The 26,271-nt window shown below is 47.3% G+C and overlaps 2 protein-coding genes across 2 annotated transcripts in view; one reads left to right on the top strand and one right to left on the bottom strand.

The window, feature by feature from the left end:
- Positions 1-1,461: 1,461 nt before the first annotated feature.
- The window catches only part of COL4A4 (collagen type IV alpha 4 chain), a 121,204-nt gene continuing 96,394 nt past the window's right edge, over positions 1,462-26,271 (bottom strand). The window contains exons 39-49 of the mRNA XM_035006986.1: positions 22,078-22,149; positions 20,797-20,925; positions 20,593-20,706; positions 19,290-19,445; positions 17,061-17,168; positions 15,976-15,984; positions 12,919-13,044; positions 6,672-6,788; positions 4,703-4,891; positions 2,656-2,942; positions 1,462-2,300 (exon numbers count right to left, since the gene is read on the bottom strand). Of these exons, the coding sequence (XP_034862877.1) occupies positions 2,037-2,300; positions 2,656-2,942; positions 4,703-4,891; positions 6,672-6,788; positions 12,919-13,044; positions 15,976-15,984; positions 17,061-17,168; positions 19,290-19,445; positions 20,593-20,706; positions 20,797-20,925; positions 22,078-22,149 (1,571 nt within the window). The 3' untranslated portion in view covers positions 1,462-2,036. The remainder of the gene's footprint in view (positions 2,301-2,655; positions 2,943-4,702; positions 4,892-6,671; positions 6,789-12,918; positions 13,045-15,975; positions 15,985-17,060; positions 17,169-19,289; positions 19,446-20,592; positions 20,707-20,796; positions 20,926-22,077; positions 22,150-26,271) is intronic.
- Positions 10,498-11,224, top strand: LOC118011982 (60S ribosomal protein L31-like). The gene has a single exon (XM_035006991.1). It carries the CDS (start codon positions 10,819-10,821, stop codon positions 11,194-11,196), a length of 378 nt encoding a protein of 125 aa, XP_034862882.1. The 5' UTR covers positions 10,498-10,818; the 3' UTR covers positions 11,197-11,224.

The following is a 26,271-nucleotide window of genomic DNA, read 5'->3' as shown; positions in this document are numbered from 1 at the left end:
TCAGACCAAATTCATGAATGAACAAGATGAAATTTTAGAAGGCTTGACATTTGGTAACACATAACAAAACTTGGGAAACAGAAAAGTGTAATAATTATAAACGAGGTTGAAATTGGCTTAATTTCAGGTGCTCAAAAATACGTAACATGCCATAGCACGATTAAAAACAATCAATAAATGGGTCAAATGAACTAGGAAATACTCTGTTTTCATCTTAAAATGTACATTTTTTTTCTTTTTACTGGAAAGTATTAAAATAAATTGCCATCCCGGGAGTAGCCCATAACAAGGCTCATTTGAAATATGTTCTACATATAAGAGCTCATTGCTAATCAATGTTTGGCAAGGAAAACATCTTATAAACAAAATTTTATTACGTTTTTCTTCTCTCACTTATTTTTAAGCGCATTGAAACTAAGCACGAAAATGAGTGTCACTTGCTCATGAGAAATTTCTTTAGTTTTTTTCTAAAATGACGTGTTTTTAAATAAGGAAGGCAGGTTTCCTCCAATTAATTTCCAACAAGGCTTCTGACTTTTAGGATTAGACCACTGAATCCCTATCAGAATAGGAAATGTATCTTTTGCTATTCAGAAAACTACTCATTCTAAATTGACATATCTTCTAAACTTTTATAGAAAATATTAATACCAAATGTCAAACTGCTGCCTTGGTAGGATACTGACAAAATATAGAGGAATTTTTTAAAATTGGAAAAACAAGATGCTTCTGTAAAAACCAGTAACAGGCACATAAAATTCAAATTGTAGGTTGTTTTTATTTTTTATTTTTTTCTAAAATAGCACCATATCTTCCTGGCGGGGTGACCATGACTTAAATGAATCTTCTTACCTAAGTTTAATTAAGCCGGCCCTTAATTTTCTCCCAAGTGCATAATGATAGCTCTGTCACTTCCCGGTATGAAATGCCATTATGTTTTGGAGGAAAAGCGTCCGTGGCAGGCTTCGTTCGAGGCAGCTCTGCAGGCGCTCCTGGGGAGGGGAGCAGGATGCTTTGTGTGAGCTGGTGCGTCTGAGTGAGCCCCATGTGGCTTCAGTCCCATTAGCGCGCACACACCGAAGACTAGCTGGACCCCGACTGGGCAAATGCCGTCTGTTTGGAAGTTCACTGCAATGGGGAGTCCATTTTTGTGAATCACTGCCTTAATATTCATTAATAGCTCTAAGGCTCTTAATCCCTTATTGAATATAATTTTTTCCATAAATGCTACTTTTCAAAAAGGGTTGCCAAAGTAGGCATTTCCATTCTCTGAAAAATGCAGAAGAGAACACGTTTTATGTTCCTCTGTGATGTATTTATGCTAATGTAGCATCTCCGGAATCCAGCCACTGGGGTCCTTCCTGGCATAATGATTCATTCTGCTTTGAAATGAACTGTTAACACTGGCTGTGTGGGTTTTTTCTTTCTTTCTTCCTTCCTTTCTTCTTCTTCTTCTTCTTCTTTTTTTTTTTTTTTTTACATCTTCTTGGGTCACAGTTTCACAATTATTTAAAGTGCATGGGGAAACAGATTACAGAAGAAATCATTTTGAGATGTTGGAAATCTCTACTTTCTAGTTTCATTTGTCGGCCTATTTTTTTTTTTTTTCCTATAAAAATCCATCCGGAAGCCCACTGTATTACAGAGTAATTGACTTCAATTGTTTGAGGTGCTATTAACCAATGAGTGAAGTTCTCAGTAATGTAATTTGTAATCTGGCCTTTATCATCTCTTTGCCTTCCTGTGAATTAGCATCATTTTAAATAAAGCTGGCTCTTCCATCATCCTCAAAAACATAAGGATATCTGGGTTTCATCAAGATTGGTAGGTCCAAACAAATCCATACGAGGAGCATTTGCTTAATCTGCCCCGAACAGAGGAAGGGATGAGAGGTCAGTGGGAAAAACCACATACACGGAAGGGGCAGCTGAACCCGGAGTCTGAAATGAGCACCATTAATCTCTTAGCGCAGCCTGGGCCCCCCGGGGGCCCCGAGGAAGTTTCTCCTGGCCACATGTTGGCCAGCTGTGGGTTCTCTAGCTGTGCTTCATGCACACCTGGCACCTGCTGATCCTCTGGCGCTGGGCCTGGCTCTCTTTTAAGGTGTCTGGCGAGGGCGCGGAGGAAAACTGCAAGTCAGGTCTCACTGTCGTCAGCCAGAAGCTATACTCGTTTGCAAAAAAGTGGCAAGTTCCCTGCCTGCCTTGGCATTCGAGGAACGGTGCGGCTCGGAAATCTTCCAGACAGCTGCCAGGGGACATGAGGGCCTGCCCTCCTCCCTGGTCCCCGGCCCCTGTGTGCTGCCAGGACAAGACAGAGTTAGGGCTCAGACACGGGCAGACGACCCCAGGCCCAGTCCGTGCCACGTGGAGGGCTCCCAGGAATAGCTGACTAGGATCCCCCGAGGAAAGGAGTGGGGGACACAAAATGAAACCACTTTCTCTGGGGGGACTGAGACAAATCCAAAGTCTACACCCTCGCAGAACCACAAAAACCAACCAACCAACCAACCCGGATGGGCAGTAAGCAGGAACGGCCCCGCATCTGGACAGGCTAGGGTTTGGGGTGGGCTTACGACCCCACGTCCTAGTGCCGTCTGCCCCTCCGCAGAGCTCCCGGAGTCCCCGGGGGGCACGGGGGGCCTGCAGGGCTCACCATCAGGAACGAGTACCCGATCCACAGGCTCCTCCAGGTCCGCGGGCACGGGGGGATGGACTGGTCCTGGCTGTGCAGAGCCACCACGGGCGCCGGGGCCTCGCACACGGCACAGCGGCTGATGTAGGGGCGGATCTCCTCCTCCGACAGCGGCGTCCCGGGCAGCGGCGCGGCGCTCGCCAGCCAGTAGGACCGGTCGTTCCTCTGGCCGTAGTGGCACACTTGGTGGATGTTGCAGTAGGCGAAGGGCAGCGTGCTAAACATGGGGAGGCAAGACCCTGCCAGCCCTTGGGAGGGAACACGAGGCAAGGTGGTGGGCGAGGCGCCAGGCCGGCGGTGCGCAGGGACCTTGCCCGCGCGCGCCCTCCGCAGCCACGCGTCCCGCCGCCCAGATGCACCTGCCAAAGCCCGCTTCTGTGGCAGGCGGGGAGCGCAGGGTACGCGCCGACCGTTCTGCCACCTCCCTGGCCCCGGGGCCAGCCCTCATCCACTCATCCACTCCTCATTCCCTCGGGAACCGAACCGAGCAATGGGCCAGCCGCTGGAGGGGTGCGGTTAGTCCAGCTCTGTCTCCGCAAAGCTCACGCCCTGGCTCGGCTGGGGAGACGGCGGGGCATTGGGGCCAGCCCTAGGAGTGAGAAGGCAGGCGCACGGGGACTTGGGAGAGGATACCCGGAAGAATGAATCTATGCTAGGGCCTGAAATACGACCGGGATTTGGCCAGGTTTGAAGATGGTGACTCTTCAGAGGAGGAGACAGAGCAGGAGAGAGGGCCAGAGGTGAGGGAGTGTGGAGCTCAAAGAAATCAAAGGAATTCCGGGGGGCGAGGGGTGGGGGGACGTCTGTGTGTCTGTGTGTCTGTGTGTCTCAGGGGGTCCAGAGAGAAGTCAGACCAGAGGCTGCGGGTTTTGTCTGTCTTGTAAGGAGCTTAGATTTTACCCCAGGGCTCTGCAGAGCTTTGTGAGGAGGCTCTGGCTAGACCGCGGTGGGAGGAGACGGATGGAACAGAGGCCAGGCAAGGGGGTGGCGAGGAGGCGAGAAGTCCAAGAGCCAAAATACTAAACATTACTTCTTCCTTCCCCCTGACCCCAGGCCCTCTACTAGGAAGGTCCACGGCTAAGCCCAACGGGGAACGACCTGTAAGCAACTGCCACAGCTAGGCCTGAGCTCCTGCCCACCCCTGCTAACAGCAGGGGTCATAGCCCAGTGAGGGCAGTGAGGAGGTTCCCCCTCCATCAGCGCCCCCTGCTGTCATGTCCCTCCTGCGCCCACTACCCAACCATCACCATCTGGGTGAGACAGCGTTTGCCAGCACCTGGGTAAACTGACTCAAAATCAGTCCTTGCAGCTTACAAATCTACTAATGAAAATGGACAAGTGGGGCGCCTGAGTGGCTCGGTCAGTTAAGCGTCTGACTTGGTTTCAGCTCAGGTCCTGGTCTCAGGGTCCTGGGATCAACCCATATCAGGCTCCTGGCTCCGCGGGGAGTCAGCTTGAGTTTCTCTCCCTCTGCCCCTCGCCTGACTCCCATGTGTGCCTGCGCATACTCTCTCAAATAAATAAGAAAACAGACAAGCAGCAGCAAGGGATGACTCCCAGAATCAAGTTCTATAATTTAAAAAACCAGCTGGAGTGGGGCGGGGAGCTAGTACCAGCTAATTGCACATCATCTAACGGCCCCCGGCCGCTGTGGATGCGCCATTTGACATGTAAACACAGGAACTGACCATGGCCTGATTAAATAATGTACTTTGGGAGGTAAAAACTACACTTTATATAAGAGTTAAATTTAACCTGCTGAGGAAGGATCATTTTTTAAAAATGAGTCAGTAGCCAGCTGATAACTACTGTAGCCAGATTGAGCTGCTCTGGTGCCCCACAGGATCGCTGCTTTCATAGAATTCACTGGCAATTAGCATGATTGTTTCAAAAGAAAAAACTCCACGGGAGAGGAGTGATCCCTGAAGATGTTGATGAGTCTGTAAAAGTAACCCAAAAGCTGTCCTCCTAAGTGATGGACGTGGATGACCACGTGCTCCACACATACCAAGGTCTTGATTGTGCGCCTTCTCCTGTCCTTCCAGGTATAAGAGGCTGTAGCCCGTCCAGAGCCTGGGCATGCCCGCGGGGCAGGCGGGTTCGCCATCCGTCTGACTGTGGAGAACCAGGAGGAAGCCACTGAGGTATCCAGGCCCAAACCCTTTGGGCCCAGGGTCCCCAATGGGCCCAGGAGGGCCTGGAGGAATAAAGAAAAAAAAATGGAGGCAGGTTAAGGGGGTTGCTTTAACAAGCACTTCTGAGCACCTCCGTTCTGAGCACTCAGGGAGCAGAGAGGAGCATGACAGGGCCGGTCTCAGGAATGGCCCCTGACAGGACTGCAATATATACAAACAACTCACTCAGCAAGTATTTATTCCAAGCATCTCCCAGGTGGTCAGATTAATTTAGCATAAAAACAGATGCGGGAGGGGAGGTGAAGGGGGGATGGGTTAAATGGCTGATGGGGATTAAGGAGGGCACTTGTTGGGAAGAGCCCTGGGTGTTACACATAAGTGATGGATCACTAACTTCTACTCCTGAAACTAATGTTACACTGTATGTTAACCAGCTGGGATTTAAATAAACACTTGAAACTACAAAAAACAAAACAAAAAGAAAACACTGAACAGACAAAACTCCCAGCCCTCCTAGAGCTTACATTCTACTTGAACAAGAGAAATGACAAACCATAAAATGTGTTAGGAAGTGATAAATGCTGAGCAGAAAAAGATGGGGTGGTGTCACCCCTGCCGTGTGACCTCCCAGATATGTGTGACCTTCTCAGACTGGACTGGGAGCCTGGTGATTGTCAAAGCGGGTCTTCCTTATCCCTCCCAGACCTCTCCCACAGTTCTGGCATATCCAGGGGATTGGGACCCACATGCACCACTTGGACCTTCTTTTGGGAGGCAGGGAGGAGGAAGGAAGCCCTAGTTCCGGCATTCTTGCCGGCAGGTGGGAATTGAGTAGCTCTGCACGATGCGAGCAGGGTCTGTCTCCTGTGGCATGTCTAAGGGGCTGGCCCACTGAAGGAAGCCAATGGCTACTTCTAATTGCCAAGAGCCAAGGAGAAACCAAAAGTTGTTTATTTTTTTAAAAACTCATTTCTGGAAGATTGGCAGGCTCTCCCCATCTATACTGTAAACCAGAGGTTACAACATGGTAGCTTGTACCCTGGATCTGGCCTGATCCCCTGTTCCGTTTGACCAGTCCAGACTGCACGGCGGGGGTCTTGGACTTGGAAAGCAGAGCATAGGCAGCATGGAACTCTCCCCTCTACACACAGCAGTTGGCTGAGGCTGAGCTGTAGGCTCCGTTTTGTTACAGACATCACCGGCCCCCTTCACTCCTCATTAACAACCTGGGAGATCCTCCGCGAAGATGAGACTGTACCTGGGAGTCTTGGGGTCCCCAGCATCCAGCAATGTTACCTGGCGCGTTACATTTCAAATTACTATTCTGTCATGTCTTACCTCTCTCCTCACGCAATGCCTACTCCCCAATTTTTTTCTTAAGAAGGAGCCTTGTATTCTATATAAATGCATCCACAGTTGTGCAATAAGATGAAGGGAACTCAGAAAACTGAGGCCAAGTGATTCGGCCAGTCGTGGCGGGTGAGAACGCCCCTGCCACCCTCATCTTCCTCACGGCCTCTCAGTAGCGATCACACACAATGCCAGGCTTGCCTTGGGAAAGGCTGAGTCTTTTATGGTAATGCATAGTGGTTTGGGGAAATACTAAACGGGGGAAGAAGGCCTGGACTCATCTTTTTGGTGGTTGAGGATCAGTCAGAACGTGGGGGATTCATCCTGTTCCACTCTTGCTGCTTCTGCCTCCCTGATACCTGGTGAGTCCACATCTAAGGCAAATGCTTTTAATAGGATCAGTTTGGAAAGCCGCTTGAGAGGCCAGGGATCTCATACACAGTTCCCAGATCTATGGTGTCAATGAAAAGAAGAGAAGCTGAAAATTTTTACCTGGTACTCCAGGGCAGCCGGCTTCTCCCGCGTCCCCTTTGCTTCCAGGAGGCCCAGGGGACCCTGGGGGTCCATCCTCACCCCTCCTGCCATCCGGCCCAGACTCTCCTTTGCACCCTGCATGAGAGTTCACGACGGCATTGGTGAGAATGGCAGGACACGGGCTAGCCCTTCCGGCCCGGGGCTCCCCCTTCGGACTGCACTGCATTCGCTCACGTCGTCTTCCCAGATACATGGAGTTGGGATTGTCCTATGTCGGCTTGGTGGTGGGGTCATTAGGCTCTGAGAGATCAAGCCATTTGCTTAAGTAAAAGCCAGTCATGGGCAGAGCCAGGATTTGGAGCTAGACCAGGGAGATGTTGGAAGACAGGTCTTCACGCTTCTTCGTATTCTTGTATATTTAATTTTTTTTATATCGAACATATCTGATGTCTATAATTCAATATTAGCCTTATTAATGATTTTTTTAAGAAAGCTGAGTGGAGGAATAAGTAAAACTTAATAGGATTCATTGGGAGTCAAGTTACATTTGGAGCAAGATAAGAGCAGCAGTTTTTTAAAATAATAATTGAGGGTTCACAAGGTGGGAGGTACCAGCCTTTACGTGGATTAGCCAATTTGGTCTTCTCAACAGCCACATGACCAGGCGCTCTCGTATGCCAGCCTGCCAGTGGGGAGACTGAGGGTCAGGAAGGTGACAGAGCTGGTCCTGCGGGTTGAGGAACCGCGCCCAGGCAGGCTTCATGACAAGCTGCGGAGCTCAGGTGCCCCCTGGAGGACGTAAACTGGGGGCCTGGCAGCAGTCACACGGATACTCGAGGGGTTCAATGTTTGGTTCCTTATGTCCGAGGCATCAAATCATTAGCCACAATCTCCTCTCATGAGTAGCAGATAGGGTCCTTGGCTGTGGAGGAGTGTTTTGCCATTAGCCTGAATTCCCTGCATTACTAGCCCCCCAAGGGTTCTGGTTTCTACCTGTTCTTCGCTCTCCCTTTCCCGCTCTCTCTGTTCTATCTTTCTCTCTGCCACGAATTAGCCTAAAACGAACCATGAAGTCAGAGAGGGCTCACGTTTTCACTCTTGGACTTGTTCTTCAAGGGAGTGGGGAGCTACCTGAGGGTTGAGAGCGGGGGACTGGATGCTCAGGTGATCAGCTGGATGTCCCACTCGGTTTCCTGTCTCCCACAGAACCCCCTCTTACAGCCATTTGAAATGCATGCCCCTCCAAACCTCAGTGCTTTTGAAATCCTGTTCTAATATTTCCTGCTTGAGAGTGTCCCATGCAAACCTCCTCTGTCCCCACCACCAGCCAGTCCGTCCCCTCCACATCCCATGCTGGTATCCCCAGTATGCCTGGCTTTTGGGGTACTGTCATTTCTCTTTCCGCTTCCTTGGGTTTTAAACAAATTCTCTTGGATTGTCATGCAGTTCCTGGACTGCATTCTGTCCATGATCATCATTCAGGAGGTGAGAAAGGAAACCTCTCCCTCTCCCCATCTGGGTGAGAGACGCCCTCTCCTTTCCAGTAACTGGGCAGAAACCTCTTTCCGGGTGGGGCTGCTGTGCGCTGGCTGGCATATTCCGTGCCACCAGCTTCAAAGGGAACATCAGTTACTTCGGAAGGAACACAGGGCCCTGATGGTGAGCTCAGAGCATTCTTTTATCTCTCCCACCCCACGAGATGATTGCAACATGGGGCCACTGTGCTATTCTGGAAAGGGCTGCCCAAGTGTTGACAAGCCAACAAATGGTCTGATCATTGAAAAGGCCACAGGCATCTTCCTGAAATATCAACGTGCGGCAGGATCACTGTCGATCTGGAGAAAGAGCTCCCCCACAAGATGTTGAGATATAGGCTTTGTTCCCTTTGGAGAAATTGTCAGGCAATTTCCAGAGGTAGGAAGGAAGGCCTTTTTAACCGAGTTGTGTGCCTACGTCTTTCCCTATGTGGACTTGTTCTCCACTTGGAACTTGTTTCAAGGACTAGAGCTACATCTAAAAGCCCTCCAGTGTTTGATGGATTACCTCCTCGGAGAGCGTCACATGTTGACTTGAAGATTAAACACACTCTAACAGGATGTGGGGATGTCCATTAGGCGGTAACAGTTCAAACCGATATGGAAACCACCTTTGTGTTCATCCCAGGAAGCCCCAGCCTTTGAGGGCCCCCCGGGGAAGGAAAAGTTATAGATCAAAGAGACGTGCGAGCAGAAAAACTGGAGGCCTTCCATGGTGGAGGACTCTTAACAGAAACAAATTATATTTAGTGTGGCTGTTACCCACTCACCCTGGGCAGCAAAGAGCCAGAACTTTGTTTTTTTCTGTATAGATCTCGGCTACAGCACCAGGTTACAAAATCAGCTTAGCAATGAAAGAGGTTCGGAAGGGAAAACAAGAAGAAGCCAACAACGTCATCTGAAGTGGAGGTGGTCCTTCCCAGTGGCAGCTGATCCTTCGCAACCGACCTCGGGGGCAGCACATACGACCCCCAACACCAAGCTGAAAGAATCACCTTCAGGAGAGGACAGATGACGAGCCACATGCCCTGAAGATGACCCAAGTCAGCCAGGGTTCAGCCACTTTGGACCCTCAGGATAGACTTACTGCTTTTCAGCAACTGGACAGTGTGGCCAATGTATCCAGGGTGGCCAGCAGAAACAGGCAGGGGAAGGGGGCCAAGGAATATACTGCAGGCAAAGAGGGTCCTTTACAGCAAGAGCTGGAGGCCCATGTCAGAGAAGAGGGAGCCAAAAGGGAACACTGGCATGGGAGTGGGTGCTTGGGGGGAGGGCAGAAAGGAGCTCCAGGGAAGCTGAGCCATGGAGCAGCGTAGCACCGCTATGAGACCAATGGGTGGCACCTTGCGGGAAGGGCTGTGCAATTGTCTTTTTTTTTTTTAACATAACTGTCATATTTTGTGGCGCAACGGTGGCCTCAGGTGCCCCCACTGCCAGCAGGCAGGGTCAGTGACATCAATAAGGAGAGGGCACAGAAAGCCAGAGAAGACCTTCTGAGGCCACCTGCAACCAGATAAGCTCATCCGACCCCAAGTTGGGCAGAACGAGAGATGACTCACAGGTGATCACTCGCAGCTGGGCCCATGTAGGGTCGCCTGTCAGTGCTCTTTCAGAAACCCACAGTCTATGGACAGAGAATCCTGAATGTGCCCAAGATAACTATTTGCCCTTTTGTTTTTTTCTTCTCAGTCACTTTCTTTGGTTCTTTTCCAAAGCCACCGCAATGGGTGAGCCCAACCGCCCAACTGGTCTCAACTGGTATTGGGGGCAGCAGCGGGTCATCTGGGGAGCTTTTCCAAAACACTGATCCTCGGGGTCTGCCTCCTTCTGCATCCCATTGGTCTGGGAGGAGGCATCGCTCTCGTTTCCAGCCCCTCCATAGCGAGGACTGAGTCCCTAGGGATGGCGTCGCTCTTAGCTGACTCTTTTAAGGACAGCACTCATGTAATATGGTTAGGGTTTCTCAAACTTGAATATACATATAAATATTCTGGGATCTTGTTAAAATGCAGATTTTAACTTGGTAGGTCTGTGCCTGAGTGGCTACTGGTCCTTGGCCCACACTTTGAGTAGCAAGGATGCAGCTGACCTACCCCACCTGTGCCCCCGCCATCTCCCTGTTGGAAAGTCTGGTTCCTCAAAGCCCCGTCTCCCCTTATAGGCTCTGTTCAAAGGCCGGCTCTTGCCTCGGTCTCAGCAGTCCTGCAGCCCTCCACACTAAAGTTCACCTCTCCGGTCCCATTGTCCTCAGGCCTTTGCCAGAAACTCCTCGAAAACAGAAACTATGAACTCCCATTATTTAGAATTACTTATGTTCGGCTAGCTATTTCTGCCATGAGGTTGTGAGGCACTGGAGGGGGAAAAACACATCTTACTCATGTTTGTATTGCCCACAACACCTAGTACCATACTTTCTAAAGAGCACAGAGGATCTGGAAGTATTTACTGAAATAAATTTGCAGAACCCCAGTACTGGCCATATCGTCTACTTGAAAGTAGATTTTTTTAAAGGGGTGTGTATATATGTGTGTGGGGGGGTCCCAGCCCTCAGTTGCAACTGTATACATAACAAGGGGGTTGGTTTGAAAAGTAGGTTGAGTGGCTTCCTTTCCAACTGGGGCCCCGGCAGAATGGCTCCCGCGAAGAAGGGTGGCGAGAAGAAGAAGGGCCGTTCTGCCATCAACAAGGCAGTGACCAGAGAATACACCATCAACATTCACAAGCACATCCATGGAGTGGGTTTCAGGAAGCGTGCCCCTCGGGCACTCAAAGAGATCCAGAAATTTGTCATGAAGGAGATGGGGGCTCCAGATGAGCGCATTGACACCAGGCTCAACAAAGCTGTCTGGGCCAAAGGAATAAGGAATGTTCCATACCGTATCCCTATGCGGTTGTCCAGAAAACATAACGAGGAGGAAGATTCACCAAACAAGCTCTACACACTGGTTACCTATGTACCTGTCTCCACTTTCAAAAATCTACAGACAGTTAATGTGGATGAGAACTAATCACTGATTGTCAAATAAAGGTATAAAACCACACACACACACAAAAAAAGTAGGTTGAGTGACGAGTGATTCTGACGGACGCAGAGCTTGATCCACGCAGTGAGTGACAAAGACCTATGCTCACTTCCCAGTGTCCCCCACGCTGTTAATGGAAGTTGCTCCAAGTGACACCCAATTAACTTAGTGCATAAACACAGATGCAGTGCAGCAAACACAAACAAACCAAAACCACTACCACTATGAGGGAGGCTCCAGGTTCTGGACGCTACCCAACAACTTCTCAGACGCCAACAGAGGGGATATCTTTTGGGCCCTTAGCTATTTGGCTTTGGATAACACACACACACACAAACAGGTGATGCAAAACTCAAGTTCTATTTCCAATTCCTTTGTCCCCAAACCAGAAAGAGCCAAGGCCACACCTGGGCAGTGGGAAGCCAGGAGAGAGAATGGCCTCCTGCCTCCTTGGGTAGTTTGCACACAGGCTATCTAGAATCCCGGGCACTGCCAATTGGTCTGAAGAGATCAGTGACCTTGAGCTGCCAGCCTGGACTCCCTAATTTCTTTGTCAGTGACCAGTGTGATGGGGATCTGTGAAGAGAAAATAAAGCATCTGGAAGATAGTTTTTAAAGGAATGGTTTGTGAGTGAAATAAGTCAAACAGAGAAAGACATGTATCATATGATCTCACTGATATGAGGAATTCTTAATCGCAGGAAACAAACTGAGTGTTGTTGGAGGGGGGGTGGTAGGAGGGATGGGGTGACTGGGTGATGGACACTGGGGAGGGTGTGTGCTCTGGTAAGCGCTGTGAATTTTGCAAGACTGTTGAATCTCAGATCTGTACCTCTGAAACAAATAATGCAATATATGTTAAGAAAAAAAAAAAAGAAGAAGAAGAAGGTAGCAGGAGGGGAAGAATGAAGCGGGGGAAATCGGAGGGGTAGACGAACCATGAGAGACGATGGACTCTGAAAAACAAACAGGGTTCTGGAGGGGAGGGGGGTGGGAGGATGGGTTAGCCTGGTGGTGGGTATTGAGGAGGGCACGTTCTGCATGGAGCACTGGGTGTTATGCACAAACAATGAATCATGGAACACTTCATCTAAAACTAATGATGTAATGTATGGGGATTAACATAAGAATAAAATTTAAAAAAATAAAATAAAATAAAAATTAAAGGAATGGTTTGGTCAGAGTGCTTAAATAAGGATCCTGCTACCCTGACAATGAGCAATGAGCAAATCAATTAAATGAACACGCCGGTCATGACCATAATTTAGAACGACCCTTCCCCTTTCGCTGTCCTTCCTCCAAGCGAGACACTTCCTTCCTCCCCCCTTCTCCGAGGCTGTTTCTGCTCCACTGAGTCTCAATTCAAGTGTTTGTAATTCAAAATCCAGTCAACAGCTACTAATGACTATTAATAGAGCATCTACTCTGTCCTACAAGAGGCTTCAAACCTTGTGCCCCAAAGCTGCCCACGTAAGAGAGATTCAAGCAGGAGCCCAACATAAAACTAGTAGGCTTGTGCCGATCCAGTGAGGACATGAGCAAACCTTGGAAGAAATGTAGAAAAATGTGTAAGAGGAAGGAGATTACATTGCTTCCTACTCACGAGGTGTTTAGGCTCCATGCTAAAAACTACATAGCAAGACACCTAGACTTTCCTTCCAACAGCATCTGATGCAGATAAGTGAACAACCAGTGTGAGCCTCATACCTGGTCCTGGAGGCCCTCTTGCTCCAGGGACCCCCATGGCTCCTTCTGGTCCTCTTGGGCCTGGTACCCCGGGAAGCCCAGGGATTCGGGGGCAGGACTCCACATCGGCAGGTGGCCCTGGTTCACCTGAAATTGCAATCACCACTTGTGTGACAGATTCCAACCTTACAAACAAGCTCCTTCTGTCCCCTCCAGAGTGCTCAACAGCCCAAAATAAGCTCCATGAAAACGGGACTTCTGTTCACTGGGGGGCGCGTGAGAAACTTCCAGAAAGCACTGTGTTAAATACACGACTGAGTGAGTGAGTGAGTGAGTGAGTGAATGGGATCTCAGAGGAAGCCAAACAAGAACAGAATAGTGAAGGCTGGTTGGGGCAGCAATAGTTTGGTGACCTTCACTGGATTTCCGACCTTTGGGCGCCGGTCACAGGTAGCAGTGGGAGAGCTCCCCGGATGACTCCATCATCAGCCAGGGCTCCCTCACTGTTCAGCGCTAAGAAGCTCTAGTTCTGACTTTAGCGCATCACAATCATCTGGCCAGCTGGTCAGAGCCCAGAGTTTCTGAGCACATAGGTCTGGGCTAGTGTAACATGTTCCCGGGTGAGGCTAACGGTGCTGATCTGCAGATCTTATTGGAGAATCACTGCTCTAAAGATTTGCGTGTTTTTCCTTCCTGGTTATGTTCACATCTTTAAGATATTTTTTCCTAAAGCTTCATTCAGTCACCCTGCAAATACTCCACAAGGGAAAAGAAATCATAATAACACTAACCAATAATGATAACAGCTAACACTTCTTGAATGCCTTATCATGTGCGAGGTCCCGTGCTAAGTGCTTTACAATGAAAGGCTCCCAACAAGCCTGTGCGTGTATGCGCCGCTATTATTAGAGTATTACAGGTAAGAAAACCCAGGCTCAGGTAAATAAGTGACATATCTAAGGTCACACAGCTAACACATGGCAGAGTCTAGATTAAATCAAAGATGGCCTGGGTCTAAACCTGTAGCTGTAACCAGGACACCATAAGGCCTACAGAACACTTCACATCTGCGTGATGAATTCCAAGAAATACAACATATTTTAAAAACACACTGCTTATCAGTTGTGGTTTTGTTAAAATTCATGCAAATGTGCAAAATAAGTGTAAGAACAGCAGTGATTCGGCAGCAAGAAAACCGTAGAAAATCTGGCCATAGTGACAACGCAGGTGACCCAGTAGTTAGTATGTCTGTGCAAAACAGACTTGAACCCAGGGCACCCGTGTGGCTCAGTTGGTTGAGCGTCCGGCTCTTGATTTCAGCTCAGGTCATGATTTCAGGGTCCTGAGATCAAGTGCCGCATCTGGCTCCGCGCTCAGTGCGGAGCCTGCCTGAGGATTCTCTCTCTCTCTCTCCCTCTCCTTCTGCCCCTCCTCCAGCTCATGCTCTCTCTCTTGCTCTCAAATAAATAAATAAATCTTTAAAAAAAAAAACAGACTTGAACCCTTGTCAGCTGTTTGGAATTTAATCTCTTATAAAATATTGTATAAAACCACATGTGTATTTTTACAGTACATACAGTTTAACGTAAAATGTGGCTTTTCCACTCTCGGTGACTTGAGGGAGATGCATATGAATATTTCCTATTTTCCCTGAATCACCTTGTGGATTCTGGTGGAGCGAAGGAAGCAGGTAAGGGAACGGGGGGTGGGGGGGTGGGGGGAGGGTAGGCATTTGGCTGGTGCTTCATAGTTAGGATTCTAATGTTATCTTCAAATGAGTTTATACATGCAAACACAGAGAGACACGAAAAGGACGGAAATGGAAACATTAAATATGAAACTGTAATTTTTATTTTTATCTTTTAAAAGATTTTATTTATTTATTTGGCAGAGAGAGAGCGTACGCACGAGCAGGGGGAGTGGCAGGCAGAGGGAGAAGCAGGCTCCCCACCCAGCAAAGAGCCTGATGCGGGACTCCATCCCAGGACCCCAGGATCATGACCTGAGCCGAAGGCAGACACTTACCCAACTGAGCCACCCAGGCATCCTGCGACTGTAATTTTTAAATAGAAACATTTAAAAGAGTAGGATTCTTTTTAAATTCTGATTTTGCTTTACTTTTTAATAAACCAGAAGCTGAATGAAAGGGGCCAAAGTGTCTCTTGTGTAAGGACCCTGCATTCAGGGCAAATTTTCATTAGGGTTAATAAAGAGATGCCTGGAAAGAACAAAAATGTGTACACTCACTGAGTTTCTTTTTTTCTTTTAAGAAACTCTTTTTAGTCTCTTTGGAAACCCCAGACATGAAATAATATGTTGTTTCTGCATTGTGGTGAACACTTAGTTGAAAAGAATAACAGCATTTTCCTTGTAACACGCAAACACATTTGTTCCTTGGAAATGGACTTCGATGTTATGGGAAAACCTTGTCACAGCCCCTTACTGGGTGTGAAGGACCCATCTTTTCAGGTTGTTGATACTACTTGTCTTAGGGATGTTCTGTGTATTTCTATTGTAGAATTTATAAAAGAAACTTATATGGGTATGTGCTGGAGCATTTGACAGAGAAAGCACTCACACTCTGCACCTGAATTGAAATTATGTAAGCTGAGCGTCTACTCTGCCCTGACAACCTATAATGAGACTCGGCTTTAGAATGCTCTAATATGTGGTTACCATATCTGTAATGAGGAAGCGAGGGCACTGACACCTCATATAATTACAGCATCCCATCTATGAAAATGTAACAAAGTATAACTCACAAGTACAGTGAGAAAGGCCAGTATAGAAATAAGTAGAAGCCAGGGGTGCCTGGGTGGCTCAGTTGGTTAAGTGACTGCCTTCGGCTCAGGTCATGATCCTGGAGTCCCGGGATCGAGTCCCGCATCGGGCTCCCTGCTCGGCGGGGAGCCTGCTTCTCCCTCGGACCCTCCCCCCTCTCATGTGCTCTCTTTCTCATTCTCTCTGTCTCAAATAAATAAATAAAATCTTTAAAAAAAATTTAAAAAATTAAAAAAAAAAAAGAAAGAAGTAGAAGCCAGATGTAGAGGAAATTACGGATTTTATAGCAGCACTTACCTCTGGGACCTGGAGCGATCCAAAGTCAAAAAGTGAAGCCATGCAACGATTTTCATATGGTGGAAAGAGATTTTGAATTTGTCAGTTAGGACAAAGGTGACATGGGTTATTTGAGAATATACATAATAACCTGAGGATGGCATCAATGATGAGCAAAATGACAGCATCTTATTTACATAACTAAGTCCACATCAATGTTACTGACAAGAACAGCTCTGATTTAATAATAGAGCTTTCACATCTAGAAAAATGTGAAATGAAGCTCTCTTGTACAATATAAAATGAATTGATTTCTTATAGCAAATATACCCTAATTTTACATATATAGAAATTCCGTTCTATAGGCAGGCTTCTGAAAATTTCGTATTATTTAGCCAAGGTTTATAGGTTATGCACAGAAAGGAAATATGAGATGAATCCAAGTATAAGCTATTTGTCATGTTGTTCTGTGATCCATCGTAAAGCGGTGCAATTTATTTATTCTTTGGACTAAAGCACTAATTTAGGAGATTGCAAAATATTCCGAACTGACATCACATTACCGTAATATTGGTTTAGGATCTCAAAAGATATTATTTCTGCCAATCTCAAATACGCATGTCTGTTTGCCCTCCCAAATTTTCCTTGGCCTATTTTGATCCTATGTTGAAAACATGCTGTCGACTGAGCTTAAATTGAATAGCCTTTTTGTCTTTGTAGGAACTAATGTGTTTTACAAAAAAAGTTAAATAAAACATCTAGGAAAATCAGTGGGAATTCAGGGAGAGAAATGAATATGGTCCTCACATACAGTAATCAAATCAGCCTTTGCCTCTTGTGTGAGGGAAACACAGATTTATTTAACTTAGAAATGTTTCTGTAAAATCAGCTCCTAATTTGCAAACTTACTCATTCTAATAATAAATATTAGTTTACCAAACATAAGATTGTGTAGTGAGGCCTGAAATAAATACAGCTTAACTCTTAGAAATTGCAGGCAATTTTGAGAATAAATTACTTGCTTCAAGTCGACCCTCACAGTAAAGATTGAAACAAAAGGCTGTCTGTAGGCTGCTGGGTGAGATCATTAGGCATTAGGAGCTTACCTGGAAGACCGGGTTGCCCTTGCCTGCCTGGAATGCCAGGTAAACCCTTCTCCCCGGGGAGCCCAGGAAGTCCTTGTGGCCCCTGCAGCCCTGGGAATCCTATTGGTCCTAAAAGGAACATAAAGACAGGGGCACTGGAATGGAGCAATATCAAGACAATGACAGTCAGGTGGACCGAACTCAGAGATTCACCCCAACAAAATTCAGGGCAAAGTCAGCCTTAGAATCCAGATGAGCCTCTCACTTTTTCTGTAAAGCTAAGAGCTGCCTCTGTCTGAAGGAAAAACAAGAGTCCGTCAAAAGGAGTAAGGAAAATGGTTTCATGATCAAGACAGGACTAAAATAGAATGAAAAGCCCGGTCATCCTGAACTTTCTCTGGAGACAGAGGACTGGGAGTGAAGGGAAAATAGGGGATGGGCTTGGCCACGTGGGACGATGTGCCTCCTGGCCCTGAGCTCCTGCCTCTCTTCCTCACAATCTCCTGTTTCAGCCCCGCCAGCCACTCAGCGCCTCATGCGTGAGGTTCCTTCTCTTCTTCTATGCCTACTAAGCCTCACTTCCTCGGGGAAACCCTCTCTGGGGCCCCAACCCAACTCCATTTGCTCTTGATGTGCTGTCATAGAAGAGTGTCCCTTACTCGGAGCACCTGCCTCAGTTTATATTGATGGATCCTTTAGTGTGAATGTCTGTCTTCCCCAATGACACTCTACACTGAGTATGAGTGGGGACTGTTTAAACCTGCTCACTGTTAAATTCCTGTAGGTACCTAATAAATGTTTGTGGACTAGATCAAATATTGCCCACTGTTTAAGTCTGAAAATGTAAAATGAAGAAAATCCCTCCTCCTTTCCACAGTTAAACACTCTTTGGACCATACGCCCACAGGAATGGGAGTTAAGAAGCATGCTTAGTGGTTTCATCAATATTTCTAAGTCGTTGTATATCCTTTTGTTGGTAACTGTTACTTATACTGCATAATATTTTCCCAATCCTGAAGAATATTTCCAGGTGGAGGTTCATTCTCTAGAGTAGCAACTGGGAAGGAGTGTCTATTTGGGAAAGGAACAAGGTTATATAGCTAGCCTCTTCCTTCCCTTTGGTGACCAGCATGCTTGCCTGTTTATCCAATTCTGGGGTTCAATAATTGGAAGCCCACATACCTGCAGGTATAAGCCACATTCTCTAAAATTGATTTTATTGCTAATAAAGTTGAAGAGGGTTGTTGTGTACTGTTGTGCAGGTTGTGCACTGCACCATTACAGGGATGCCATTTGCACTGTTGTCATGGCAGCCTTGTGGTAATTCTGATCTTCATTTTGCCCTAATCTTTTGCTTTATTTCACATTCGGTTCAGAAGTCAGGCAGAGTGCCAGTTATTGGGCTGACTTTGACAGTTGCTTCTCTATCCAGCTTCCTTATCTATGACATAAGGAAAAAATGATAACCATTATTGGTCCCTTTTCAACAAAAAAGTTCTATGAACTGAATAATTCTCTGAAACCTGGTGACCAAAAGCTAACATCCCCAAATATTAGCAGTTAGGTAAAAGTGAATTAAAAAATATTTTGGCTTTAAAAATTGGGGGAATCCAATAATGGAGACTCTCTCGTGAAAATAAGAGAGCAAGGTCAGCAGTCTAAAATCGAACTGTCCACTACAGAAGCCATGAACAGCAATGTGGCTACTCAACACTTGGAATCAGCGCGTCCAAACTGGGGTGTCCTGTACGCTGAGACACGAACCAGACTTCAAAGCTGGGGAGGAGGAGTGTCTTAGCTGGGAGAGGGACTAGGTTGTACCAACAGCCCTGGTCGTTGCACTTGTAATTTATGTCAATGATGATATGATAACGCAGTAATATTTGAATATATTCTGTTAAAGGAAATATGAAAGTTCATGTCGCTTATTTCTTTTTACTTTTTCAAATGGGGCTACCATGCCTTTTCATTACATGCATAGTTTGTGTTCTATTTCTGCTGTTGGTTCTGGTCTAGAAGATTATCAAGTATGTTATTAGGGGCTGAAGATGAACTTGTGTTTCTTCTTTTCACTCGTCCAACTGTTCCCCAAACTTGAGGACTCTTTGGGAAATTCAGGGCACTTAAGAAATGCAGTGACTACATCCATAGGAAATGAAGTTACCTCCCAGGGGTGCAGAAACCCAGACCCTGAAGGGCAAGATAACAAGAGTCTTCGGGCACTACTTAAGGAACAATGTGCATTCCTACCTTTCTGGCCATCTTTTCCATCACATCCTGGGAAGCCTTTGTGTCCTAGAGGGCCGGGTGGGCCCGGGGTACCAGGAGGCCCCGGCAGACCACAGTCTCCTGGTTCCCCTTTCAGAAGGTCGACACTCCCAGGGGGGCCTGGGGGCCCGGGCACTCCTGACCACAGGGAGGAGGCAAAAAACTTCTTTCAGTCAAAGACAAATGTGACTGCGGGCTACCTGAGAGCTCCTTAAGAAAAGTAACTGAATGCAAGCAAGTGATGGAGGGAATCAGAAGAATAAAAAAGTCAACAATATCAGAAGCAAAACGGGGATTGTCTCACGGAGCCCCCAAGCTGGGAGACGGTGTAAATGGTGTTAGTAACTGTTAGACAAATGAGCCTACAGAAAGCCTTCCTTCCCTTCCAAGCCAGCCCTTTTGGAAGCAGGGGTTTATGGCTTTTCTTTGCATTGTCATCCCCCTGCTTTAATATGATAGGTAGAAGGATGGATGGATGGGCGAACAGACACATAGATGACAGGCTTTTGAGAAAAATCTGGCTGATGGAAAAGGAATATTCACTCAATTAAATATTTAATCCTCTTTGAAAACAGGGGTCTACACCCAGGAAGTGAGTCCAAACTCTACTCCTACTTAGCTTCTACACTGCCTAGGGTATTTTTGAGCATTTTAATTTTTCCCAGCGTCAAATAGAATCCCATAATCTTTTAGCCCACCCTGACCAAAATCCTAAAGCTGTAAAGGCAGGGGGGGTTGGGTCTGTCTGAAGGAGCGCTAGGAGCTATTAGCAACATGATTGTCTGCCCTTTGCAAAAGCCCCAGCCCCAGCCGGCTCCGGTCAGACCCCACTCTGGGAAATACTGCCTTGCTGGACTTCGTCCCTGCCAAGTGCCGAGAGGAACGACATGTACCGGGAGCCGCACTTGAAGAGACTCTGCTTCTGTGTGTGCCAGGCCTGGGCACAGTCACACTGGCCGGGGGCGTGGTGGTTCTCATGGCTGGTGCCAGAGACCACCGGGCAGCGTGAGATTCCCTCCGGCCGGAGGCTTCTGCACCCTCGTGCTCAGCACCATGCTGGCGCCTGGAGAGCCCCGCTGAGGGTCAGAGCGCGTCCCCAGAGAGCCCCGGCCCAGGCTGGGCCTGACAGCCCCGCAGCGCCCACACTCCCCGCCTTCCCCATCCGCCCGCCTGGCGGGGCTGCTAAGGGGCTTCAGCTCTGCCATTCTCCGGTCCGACGTCCCTCCGGAGCTGGCGGCATCTAAGGAAGGGAGGGTCACCATCCTTTGCCAGGATTTTCTCATACCTCTTGGACCGTCGGGGCCAGGAGGTCCCTGATCTCCGGGGGGACCTGGGTCAGGAATGTCCCCTTTAGGAGCTCTTCCTGCGGCACCTGCAGGACCAGGGGATCCAGGTCTCCCTGGGGAGGGACGTGTTCAGATGTCAGCCTCCTCACGTTTGGAAGGTTCTGATTTAGTTATTAAGAGGGGCAAAGCATGCTGCGTCTTACCTGGGGGGCCGGGGGCACCTCTTCCTCCAGAAAGGCCTGGGGGAGAAATTCCCGGGCTCCCGGGGTCTCCCGTCTCCCCTTTCAGCCCGGGTACGCCCACTGGACCAGGTGGGCCCACGTCGTGCAAACCTTGGCGAGGGAAACAGCATTAGTACTTCGTCTTCTCCCTGTTTGTCCCTGTTGTGGCCCCTGGAAAAGAACTGCTTCCAGACGGGGTGACAGGGGCCCAGCGGTCGGTGCTGAGTCCGACCACCTGCTGCAGTGGTGGCCCCAGGGCTGAAAACTCTCCCTGGGTCGGCCGTTACGTACCCTCTTACGCCCCACCACACCGCAGGTCAGCCGTGGGCTTATTTTATGGTTATTTCCCCCGTTGAAACAAAACCGAAAAAACAACAGCGTATCAACGTTCCAACCTCTACCCCGGAGTGAAACCAAATGAGATCCAGCCATAAGGAATTATGAATACAATGGTTTGAAATTTAAGGTGGAAACTGGCATGTAAATAACCATTGCGGAGTTCACACTGAAACGGGAGAACATCACTGGTTTCTTGGGGGAGGCACACATTTTATCAGGCTCTGTGGAGGAGCCTCTAAAATGAATCCAATGTGATCTAAATTAATTCTTGGCCTTCCACACTGTATCAAGAGTCTGTCTCTCTCCAGCAATTGCATCCAACCCTCTGCCCAAACACCCTCAAACCTCCATGTCTGAGTCCATCTGCCCTGTCTGGTTGTGGGCTGTTTTTCTGAGACACTTAAGCAACAAACGAGCACTATATTAAGATACCAGAACAAGCTCCAATGCAGTTGTTGATGATTAGCCTGTTTGGGATAGCGAAGATAACAGCGACTTGCTCAGGTCATTTGTTTAAGCAGCAGCCCATTGGGGGCGCAAAAAGTACTCATTAGACCCACGTGGTCGTACTTGCCATCACTACACTGAACACCAAAAAGACAAAACCTCCCAACTATCTGTTATTGGTAACATTTAAAATTCGAGTTCCACCTAGGCAATTATTCAGGATATTTTCAGCAGAGAGATAATCCCAAGCAACATCAACAGAAGTCACTGGTAACCATCTATTCCTTCTTAAATTGGGTTTTCTCAGGGGTCCTTTTTAGAGAAGTCGTCTTCAGTACTAGGAACAGTCCAATACTGTGTCTCTCAGGTAAGCCAATTTCTTAGTTCGGCACCCCAAATCCTGTGTAGTGAAGGAATACCACCAGCATCTGAGGCTGCTGACGGCAGTTCAATCTTTTGCAAAGGATTTTCTCTTACCTGAAGTGCCTTTGGCTCCTTTCTGACCCTTTAAGCCATGCAAGCCATTCAGACCGGGTGACCCGGAGGGACCTGAAACACATCACAGGCCTGTGACCCACCAGGGAAGATCCAGTGTTGAAGTTCACCGGCCATCGGGCCCAGGCACGCCCAGGGGACGACTCGCTGATGGCCACCGGCAGACTGTCCAGGCGGGAGCCATGAGGTCGCACTGTCTAGATGTCATTATCAAGGCTAAATCCGTGCCAGTGGTTATTACTTAACACATTCATTTGATGGACATTTTCTGCAAGACAGCTTAACACATTTCTTTGGTTTTACCACACTTCTCTTGGTTTATGACCATCTCTCTCTATCCAGATACAGTCTAGAATTACTGAATCTTGGTGTAGGAAGGGACCTTTGGTTCTAGGACAATGAACTCATCCTAGACGAGAGAAAAGAGATTGGACTAGAGCAAACCCAGGCCTCCTTCCTCCCAGGCTCAGAACCTGTCCACTCCACCATGGTCTGTAGATACTAATTTCTTCAGGATCTAGTCAGGTAAATGTAGTAAGACAATAAGGACAGGTGGAGTCTGTGACAAACTGGGGAATACATGACCTACCTAACTTTTCTTCAAGTACCGTACTACTCAGAAAGAAGAAGCTTGCAGGGCAACTTTGGTTGGTGCTATTTCTTTGCCACTACTTCTTTCAAAACAAACCACTCTGATATCTCTTTATTGAAACTAAATTTATTTCATAACGATCACTGAAAATTCCTGTCTCTGTAATTAGGTATGATCTCTTTCTGCCAGGCATCAGTGTAGTCCTCCAAGGAGATATCTACCAGCCTGACTTCACATGAACACTGAACACCTATCAATCTATAGATTCATAAATATATAAATGTTTAAAGTATCTATAATACATTTATATTATAACATATAGATATATAAGTGTATAGATTTATAGGGAGGGAGTAGAGGAAGGAAACAAGGGATAGACAGAGGGAGGAAAGGAAGAAGGCAGACGACTGAGACGTACAGAACATTTCCGGGAGCTGAGCCCTCTGCCAGGTGATTCATACATGTCTTGTCTCACTGATTTGGGGGAAAGAATCTTCTCCCCAGCCCCTGGCCAAACGTGGTGACCTTCCAAATTCATTGGTGGATCTTTATTGGAGGCTGAGAGCCAGCCAGCCCCTCACTCAGTTTAGGGCCACATTCCTGTCCTTTGCAATCATAATGCCTTAGCAAACATCAAATGGCCCTCAGCTACCCCATGATACCTACACAGAGCTCCCCGATGCCCTTCTGCTGGTGCCTATCCCACACCATGCCACAAGCAAGTCTTTGGGTGACTGGATTACTTGGGTAAATTAATTGAGTGCAAGATAAAGTCTTATTAGTCATCCCATGCCCCCATTTAGCATGTCTCCTGACACACAGTTGGTGTTCAATATGTGTTGGTTGAATGGGTGAGTGGATGCATGAATGAGTGAGTGAGAAAATTTACCACAGGGAAGGCTGGGACGTGAATGGGTGGAGAGAAAGCTGTGGGAGGGAGGGGGTACAATGTCTATTTGCACATTACATGGTCTTTGGTAGATTTATGGGAGGAATAAGATTTGATTAAGTTAGAGGCATCCATTTGTGTATAAATAATTTAAGTGCTAATTATTATCTACTCATTAATGCAAGTCCTCTGTGGGCTTCTTATTAAAAGAGAGAACACTAAGCTAGTTCCACTCTATTTATTATCAGTACTTGAAATGGACATTATTCTATTTTTAAACTCAAACTTTAGATTGGTGCAAATGAGCCATATTCTCTCATCCCCACCCCACCCCCCAAAAAATGGGAATGCACCCTTATTTTTCCTAAAGCTCTTATTTCCTAACCACTTTTCACAGTTCTGGCTGAGTTTATTTTTCAATCCTCTTTCCTCTTAATGAGCCAACCTTTCAAGTCTGCACCAAAAGCACACACAGACCTTCTTCATCTGCCAAATCTGGATATTTATTGCAATCTATCTGAAATGATAATAAATTTTTTGAGAACACTTTGCTATTTCAATGTGTTTTGATCTCCAGCTGGAGCCACCAAGATTGATGGCTTGGGGGACTTAGCTGGGGTGGAATGTCTCAGCTTCTGCCAACTCTCCATTGTCCCATCAACGCATCCAGATCCCGGGCTGTCACAGGCCCAGGCCCTCACCATTGTTGAACTGGCCGACCCTTATCTGACCCAATGTTATCTTTCTAAATCGAATGCAGCTACATCTGGGTAGGATTTTAAGGGCAATTTTTCCTTTTTACTGAAAGCTTTTTATCAATCCCATCTCTAAATCAGAAAGTTGTTCATGCATAAAATATATACAGTGCAGATGAGAGGCAATTAGGCTAACAAAGCACATTCCTTGGTAATGAGGATTTTTTATTCACCTCTCTGGCCGTCCTCCTGCTTAACACCCTTCACGTAAGGCTGCACCTCCCTATGCTCATGGGACAGCACGTGCTCCCCCCAGTCAGAGAATCAAAACTCCTGCCCCAGCCCTAAGGGGAATCACAGCCTCCATCCCAGTTAGCCAGCCCACTCAGAGACTGGGTTCTCACTGAGGTTTTCTTTTGTTCTAAAGCCTGAAAATGCTACTCTATCCCCGGTGGCCTTTGTACAGGTTTATACTTTAAATGGGGTGACCATCTCGTCCCTGTGCATGGGGGACTTGCCCAGTTCTGGCATCCTGAGGCACCCCTCCATCCCAGGCAAACCCGGACAGCTGGTCACCCGAACGTGAAAGCCAATGGGAAAGGGACCCACGTAACTACAGGTAATGGCCGAACACAGTTGAAAACATATCAAAACAGATTCTGAAATAAGATATATATGATTTTTGGTTCAGAAACTACATGAGTGCCTACTGAGGAGAGGCACAAGAGCATAAAGACATGGTCTCCTAAGCCCCAGAGCTTCTGTCCCCAAATGTCCTCGGTGACAGCTGCTGACAAGACAATGGAGAGCACGAGAGAAGCAGTCCCTGACCTGACAGAACAAATGGGCAATTACTTCAGGAGCGGTAAGTGCTGTGGGGGCAGGGCTGGAAGGACACTCCTCTCAATGGAGAAGAGGGGAGAACATTCCCATGACTTCCACAGCTGTAACATGCATGGCATTTCTTTCCAGATAAACGACATTTCTAGGTGCCTTTATTTCTGAGGAAACATTTCACTTGCCACCAGCCAAAACACCCCAATCCACATCGTTATGGTTGTTGCCATGGAGCAGACAGTTGTCTTTAGGTTTTCATTATTCCAATCTCATGAACGCCTAACGAGGAACCGAGTGTCTTCCCTTTAGAGGGCATATGTGCTTGAACTTAATTTAAATCTACAAATCAAGCCCTTTTTAGCATATGTTTAAGTTAGAGTTTAAATCTGCCTGAACACAAGCAGGACTCAGGATCCACGTGGCTGTTCCAGCAGAACAAACAACTTTGGAGTTCAACAGCTGGTTTGTTCAAACAAGATAATCAGTCCCCTTGACTTATTTAGAACATACTTCAAATATTTAGTTTCTCAGATCAAAGTGTTTCTGCTGGAGTACAGTTCATTTTTATATCAGCATGATAAACTGCAACAATGGATTTATATTGTGGACGTTTTTGTTTTCAGGAATGTATTCACGGTTTGGTCGGGTTGGGTTGGGTTTTTAAAGACTGGTTGTTCATTGGGCAGTTTGCAGAGACACAGTGTCCCTGAGTGGCCAGGAAGCGCCACTGCTGCGTCCGTCTGTGTGCCGGGGTGAGTATTTGGGGTGACAGAGTCGCTGCCTCACCTTCTCGTGACAAACTCATTATTTTATAGCACAGAACTCCAATGTGGTTGGAGATTATTTTTCGAGTAATTCTGTTACTCAGTCAATGTCATTGGCTATTAGTTTTTAAATAACATATCATAGTGAGGGCGCCTGGGTGGCTCAGTTGGTTAAGCGACTGCCTTCGGCTCAGGTCATGATCCTGGAGTCCCTGGATCGAGTCCCGCATCGGGCTCCCTGCTCAGCGGGGAGTCTGCTTCTCCCTCTGACCCTCCTCCTTCTCGTGCTCTCTGTCTCTCATTCTCTCTCTCTCAAATAAATAAATAAAATCTTTAAAATAAAATAAATAAATGGTGGATTGGGGGCGCCTGGGTGGCTCAGTCGGTTAAGCGACTGCC

The sequence above is a fragment of the Mirounga leonina genome, unplaced genomic scaffold (assembly GCF_011800145.1).
Source record: "Mirounga leonina isolate KUSES-001 unplaced genomic scaffold, KU_Mleo_1.0 Mir_151, whole genome shotgun sequence".
In the NCBI taxonomy this organism is placed as follows: Eukaryota; Metazoa; Chordata; class Mammalia; order Carnivora; family Phocidae; genus Mirounga; species Mirounga leonina.
Note: the sequence above shows the minus strand (reverse complement) of the source record. Positions and strands in the feature narration are given on the sequence as shown.

Coding starts and splice junctions, on each gene's coding strand:
- LOC118011982 (XM_035006991.1), top strand. CDS start 10,819: ATGGCTCCCGCGAAGAAGGGTGGCGAGAAGAAGAAGGGCCGTTCTGCC.